Genomic DNA, 7,048 nt, shown 5'->3' on the forward strand with positions numbered 1-7,048 from the left:
AAAAAAAGCTGAAATTTGCCACACACACAAAAAAAGCTGAAATTTGCCACACACAAAAAAAAAGCTGAAATCAGCAGAAAGACACTAAAAGGAGCTCTGGGAAGCAGAAAGAAGCTGAAACGAGCAGGACAAGGTTGTAAACAGCACAAAGGGTTTGAAGGATGTGAAGAGAGCTCCGTTCATTTTCAATGGGAACAACATGGCCGACAAAGATAAATGTTTCAACAAGTAAAAACTTAAATAGCCGAAGTCAGAGCAGGAATGTCGTGAACGAGCCGAACGTTTTGAGACGTGAAATGTCGGAATAGAACAAAAGTTGCAGAACGAGTTGCGTTCTGAAAAACAAATCTCAGTAGTTGTAAAGATTTAGAAACCTTCACAGAAACAGTAAAACTCTCAGCTAAAAACCTGTTGGTTCTTCAGACACATCCAGCTGTGGAAGAGCTCCAACCAGTCTAAAGGAGAAGCAGACCGACGTCTCCTCTTTAACACTAAATGAATAATAAATAAATAAATAATCCTAAAGTCTCATTAAAGGAGTAAAAACCAAAACACGATCAGCTGATTGTGTGAATTATGAAGAATTCACTATTGTCTTCCATTTTTCTTCCGTACGCTTTTCTTCATCTTTCTCATCCTGCAGTTTTCAGCTATTTCAACAAATCATAAATCAAAACGTTTGGCTCTTTCAGGACAATCCTTTGGTATTGGTGCAACTTTAGCTTTTTGAAATATTTAGCCTTTTCTGACATTTTTTCCTCATAGAAAATGAATTGAGTTCATTTTAGATCCTTCAGATCTTCAGATCTGTTTACAATCTTTTACTGCTCCTTTCGCATTTTGTTCTTTTTCAGCTTCTTTGTGCAAGTTTAAATAGTTTTCAGCTACTTTCAGCTGATTTCAGCTGCTTTGTGCTTCTTCTAACTTATTTCTGCTGATTTGAGCTTGTTCTGCTCTGTTCAGCTTATTTCTGCAAGTTTCAGTTATTTCAGCTACTATTTAGGTGTTTTATGCTAATTTTAGCTTTTTCAGCTATTTCCACAATTTTTTTGCACTCATTTCAACTTTTTTCAGCCAAATTAAGCAAAAATGTGCTCTCTCCCCTTCCTTCTGGTAATTTAAGCTTGTTTCTGCATGTTTAGCTACTTTTCAGCTGGTTTTTTTTGTAATTTCAGCTTTTTTTCAGATAATTTCCACTTTTTGTCCTCATTTCTGCTTCTTTCAGTAAACGTTCTTTCTGCTTACTAATGCTACTTTAAGCTTGTTCTACTTTTTCAGCTACTTTTTTTTTTAGCTATTTTTGGCTGTTTTCAGATAAATTCACATTTTTTGTGGTAATTTCTGCTACTTTCAAACTAATTAACTTCTGCTAATTTCTGCTTGTTATGCTCTTTTCAGTTTATTTCTGCTAGTTTCAGCTTTTTATGCTATTTCAGCTACTATTCAGCTGTTTTATGCAAATTTTAGCATTTTCAGTTAATTCTACATTTTTTTTAGCTCATTTCAGCTCTTTCTGCTTCCTTCTGGTTAAGCTTCTTTCTTTCAGCTAATTTTCAGCCAATTTTTTTTCTAATTTCAGATTTTTTCCTAGCTTTTCTTCTAATTTCTTAAAATTTAAACCACTTTCTGCAAGTATGTGTTGTTTCTACTTTGTTCTGCTAATTTAAGCTTGTTCTTGCATTTCAGCAACATTTCAGCGTGTTTTTTTTTTTAGCTAATTGCAGCTGTTTTTCCAGCACGTTCTTCTGCAATAATCATTCACACTGCATTTTAGCAGGAAATGCAATTTCTTTAGTTTAAAATGAAAGAGAATGAGCTTCAGGGAGCCATTTTAGCTTTGAAAGACTCCTGTTGTTAACAAGTTCACGTCTGACGTCAGAATACAGCAGATAATCCAGACTACGTTGGGGGTCGAGGTATTTGTATGTGGACTGTGTGATGTAGAGTGAAAAATCTGTCTGTGAGTAATCAATTTCTCTCAGCCTAGTAACTCTGCCTAAAATAGCCTCTCCATTACGGGACTGTGGTGTTTTTCTGTGTGGTATTTCACTTCCCCAGAGGGAAAACGTCTCATCTGGTGTAGCATCACTGAGCGTATGAATATGTGCTCATGCACGCATCTCTAAACCTGCAGTGACCCTCCCCCCCTCCAGACTGCATTTTTAAAGCTCTGACTGAATGTTATAATCCTCTAATTGCGAGCTCTTTCTACGGTTTTGTTCACTTGTGTTTATCCCATCTCTCCCCCCACCCCCCGTCTCTCCTCCTGCAGTTTTTGCCAACTATGGTTGACCCCTCGGATGCTGAGGAGCAGACCAAGTGTAAAGGCGCACACCTCGACACGCCGGCTGTGGCCACTGAAGACCCTCGACTGCCAGAACAGGCTGATGGCACGACGACGGAGGAGGAAGGGGATGCCGGGTTTGAGACACCGCCCACTGGCAGCTCCGAGCCAAGTCCCTGCCACACCGCTTCGCTGGCCATTTCACCGGTCATGGTACAGGTGCCAGCACCTCCAAAACCACAGACTCAAATCGACACAGACTCGTCCCCCAAAATGCACCTGGATCTGTACAACTTCGACTCGCCTGCTGCAGAGGGCAGTCGCTACGTGCTGACGAGCCCCCGCTCTCTGGAGGCATGTGCTCGATGTGGGGTCAAACCTGTGGAGCTGCTTCCCCGCCCCCTCTCAGACTTCATCCGAGAGGCGCCAGGCCGCTCCATGCGCGTCGCCACAGGTCTGTTTGAGGTCTACGAGAAGGACCGACACGCCAAACTGAGGCAGTGCAGGGAAGAGAGGGAGAGGATTGTTAGAGAGGAGAAAAGAAGGATTCTGCAGGCGGCAGTCAACAGCAGCGCATCTTCGTCCTCTGTGGAGAAAGCCACAGTTGGCTTCAGTCTACCACCTAAATCTGGGGCAGTAGGATCTAGCTCAGTCCCTGATGAAGGAGTTTCCTCTAAAGCCACAGTTTCAGGTCCATCTCTTAACACCTCCGCCAAATCTGCCCCATTTTCTAAATCAGGCTCTGGAACCTCTACGCCAGTTTCCAAGGGTGGACTTCAAGGGTCTGCCAAACCTCCAAAGACACATGAACAGATAAAGAGCCTGCGACCGCTCTCATCGGGCCCCCCACCAGTGGTAAGGAAGGGCTCTGGTGGAAAGTCCTCAAACACATTCCCCAGATCAACACCGAAACCACCTTCTTTCCCCCGAGCCAACTCCACATTAACGTCATCTGTGTCAACACCGAAACCTCCTTCCTTCCCTCGAGCCAACTCCACATTAACGTCAACGGTGTCAAAGCCGGCAGTCCAGAGCCCCAGCACACCTCTCAACGGGATATCCAGAGGCCCCTACTCACAGCACAATGGACATCTTGGAGTTCATTTAAAGATTCGAGGAAAAAGCCATTCACTTGAGTCTTTGCAGCGAAAGATGGATCCCATCTGCCCCTCAACTTCTACGACCACGACTACATGCACCTCATCGGAGTCAGGTGCTTCCTCCTCTTACAGCTGGGATGGTGCTCGAGACTACTGGGCAAAGTTCTCCAGTCCTCGAGCTCGCACCCTGGCCACTTTCAACTCTCTGATGGGCCGAAGTCTCAGCCTGGGGGACCTGAGTCACTCCCCTCAGACCACACAGAAGGTGGAGCGCATCGTGAAAGAGGTGAAACGTAGAGGTTTGAAGGCCGTCTCTGAGCGAGACCGTAAGATCGCCGCCTTGATGCTTGCCAGGTATCAGGAAGAAGATATCATGAGTCAGACCCGCTACGTGGCTCACCTTCAGTGGGACAGCGAGCGCAGGATGGAGGAGCTGCGACGGGAGCAGGAGGACAGGGAGAAGCAGCGGGCGGTGCTTCAGTGTCAGCGCGTGTGGCAGACCCAAGTGTCCATACGTCAGCAGAAGCTCAGTCTGCAGGAGCAGGAATCTGCTGCTGCCAAACTGCGGCAGGCAGAGGAGCACGAGGAGAAATGGAGGGAGCTCGCTGAGCAGCAGGAGCGCAGCCGTCTTCTGAGGTTACAGCAGGCGGCACGAGAGGAGAAGCACAAAAAAGCTCTTCAAGAACAGAACCTGAAGGCCTTGGCGGAAGAGAGGGCCGCAGTGTTGGAGCAGGAGAGGCTGCTGCTGAAGGAGAAGCTCACCATGGCTGAGCTGAAGAGGCAGGAGAAGGAGCACCAAGCCCAGGAGGAGAGAAGAGGTCTGAACAAAGCTGAGAAAAGACGCCACGCCGCCCTGATCCAAGAAATCGCCCGCAGAGAGCAGGAGGAGCGCGACGAGGCCTGGAGGGCAGCGGAGGAGAAGCTGAGCCGCTCTCTTGACAATTATGAGCAGATCGTTGAGCGTCGAGGGCAGGAGCTGAAGGAAAAGGCCAAGCGTGAGGAGAGTCAGATCCAGAGAGCTCGCAAAGCAGCGGAAAGGCGCGAGAGGCAGCAGCAGCAGCTGCTGGAGATCCGTGTCATGGAGGCGGAGAAACGAGCCCAGCAGGCAGCTTTGGCGGCCGAGGAGAAGGCCAAGGAGAAGGCCAAGCGAGCCGTTCAGAGCCGGCAGGAGAAGGAAAGACTCCAGAAGCTGAACCGGCAGCGCGTGGAGGAGGAGGAGAGGCTGAGGCGCCTGGAGCTGCTGCAGTCCATCGAGAGGAAGCTGGAGAAGAGTGAGCAGATCTTCAGGGAGAAGAAGGCGGTCCTGGAGAGCGCTCGCTCCGTGGCTCGAGCCTCCTTTCACGTCAGAGACAAAGTGCGGGAGGAGACAAACATGCGCACGTTTGATAAGATGGCCTTGGAGGCTCAGCTCAAAGCCAGTCTGGACGAGAAATAAACCCATCCCTTGACCTTCAGCAGGTTCCTCTCCTTCCTTTAGTGTTATGTTTACCATAAATACCAAGAACTTATCATTTCTACCATTGTCATAGACCACATCAAAGCAAACAATCAGTTTGATTCATGGAAGTATTAAAGAATAAAACATATCTGAAGCCCAGGACAACGGGCTGCTTTAGCGGGAACACGACTCCTCCAACCTTCATTTGTTTGCTTCAGAGTTTTCAGCCACCAGACATAAAGCTGTGCTGGAATGAAAAGAGTCACGGGACTCTGGAAGCACAACTCTTTGACGACGACAGAGGCTTTTCAGTGGAGCACTCCCGTACGTGGAAATGTAAATGGTTCCAGGTCGCCAAAGCAAATGTCATCCCTTTTTTTAAAACACAGCGGTTGGAAACAGAATGCTCGGGGCTGGAGACGTGTCAGTGCAGGGAGGAGCAGAGGAGTCCTGCCTCTGCTCCTCTTCTTCACCTGGAATACAGCAGACAGTGACTCGATGCTCAGCTCACCCGACGTCACTGGTCCCAGAACAGCAGGTATGTGTTTCTGTCAAAGCTTACACAATCCCCTCTTTTACCCATGAGTGAATCTAGGAACAGTATGTAAAGACTCATCCTACAATCGGGTGTGTGAGACACATGAAGGGGGACTTGTCCACAAATGTCACTGTTGCTATAGCAATGCAAATCAGGATAGATGGATAGATGGATGTATGGATGGATGGATGGATGGAGAGATAGATAGATACATGGATAGATACAGAAATATGGGTAGATACATGGATAGATACATGGATAGATAGACACATGGATAGATACATAGATACATGGATAGATACATAGATACATGGGTAGATAGATATATACATAAATATATGGATAGATAGACACATAGATACATACATAATAGATAGGTAGATACTTTATTAATCCCCGGGGGGAAATTCGAGGCATCCAATAGCATTTACTAACTACACAGAAAAAAAACGTGAAATAATCTAAAAACAAGCAGAACACAAATTTGGACAAAGACAATATGCACAAGGTGGTAGGGAGTACTACATTCATGATTAACCTATATACTGTATTTGTATACATACATACACATATACCTGTAAATACATATGCATATTAGAGGATGACATTTTTTCGGGAGAACCGCGGGTCATGTGATTCCGGACGGATTCCGGAGGGACCGGAGTCAACCTCATTATAACTCACGTGACCGGGACGTGACCGGACTGAAAGCTAATGGGAGCAGACAGGAGCAGGAACTGACCATTAACCAAAAATGAAAATGAAACAAACAATACATGGACATATGCATTGCATAGGTCCATGTAAATATACATAAGTGCCGCAGATTTACAAGGCTCTATTTTTACTGTACAGGGAGTATCGTAGTTGAACAGTCTGATGTCTTGAGGGACAAAGGACTACCTGAATCTGTCCGTGGAGGTGGATGGAGGTGCAGGAGGGATGGTGCAGCTCTAGAGATGTGATGTATGTTAACAAGAGAAATCTTATGAGAGTCTCAGACAACTAGACTCCACTTTCTTATTGCTCCCATCAGATTCAGACTCTCCTGTTTTGCTTGTCCTCTGAGACAAAGAACAGGCAGAGGAGTGCAGCAGTTTAATATTTTAAAATGTGCCCAGGAGGAGAGGGGGTGGTGCTCTTGACAAGTCACGTGATACGGCCTTTATGTCGTATGTCATGACTTTAGGCTGTACATTGCTTATTATTTAAAATTGAACAAATCTTTAAAACGAACGGATCCACAAGACCCAGTTCCCTTCAAACCCGTCTCCAGGCAGATCATCAAGGACCAACGTTAGAATAAGTAATCTTTATTCACTGCTGGGCTCGGGTTGCAGGTGGTCTGGAGTCTTGTAGGTCTGACCACTGTGAAGTAAACCTGATGCAGCAACAGAACAGCAGGCTTCTGGCTGACTGAGCATTGACACCCCCCCAAGATAACGTAGGCACCGGACAAACAGACAGTTGAGCTGCACTGCAGAGGCTGCAGCTTTCAGACTGAATGTTGGTGTCAGAGTAGATAAATATTCAGATTTACCTAATTGTGCATGAATGTTTCTGTGCATGTGCTGCCAACATGTGCACTCTACTACACACACATTGATGCAGCACTCTACTACACACAATGATGCATCACTCTACTACACACACATTCATGCATCACTCTACTACACACACATTCATGC

General features: G+C 46.2%; 1 protein-coding gene across 1 annotated transcript; it reads left to right on the plus strand.

The window, feature by feature from the left end:
* Positions 1 to 2,268: 2,268 nt before the first annotated feature.
* ccdc177 (coiled-coil domain containing 177) lies at positions 2,269 to 5,166 on the plus strand (the record flags this gene model as incomplete). The annotated part of the gene is given in 1 exon segment (XM_037694703.1): positions 2,269 to 5,166. A coding segment is annotated over 1 exon segment (2,535 nt). The 3' UTR covers positions 4,820 to 5,166.
* Positions 5,167 to 7,048: the final 1,882 nt, after the last annotated feature.

This window comes from Nematolebias whitei, chromosome 21, assembly GCF_014905685.2.
Source record: "Nematolebias whitei isolate Nwh7 chromosome 21, NemWhi1, whole genome shotgun sequence".
NCBI classification, from domain to species: domain Eukaryota; kingdom Metazoa; phylum Chordata; class Actinopteri; order Cyprinodontiformes; family Rivulidae; genus Nematolebias; species Nematolebias whitei.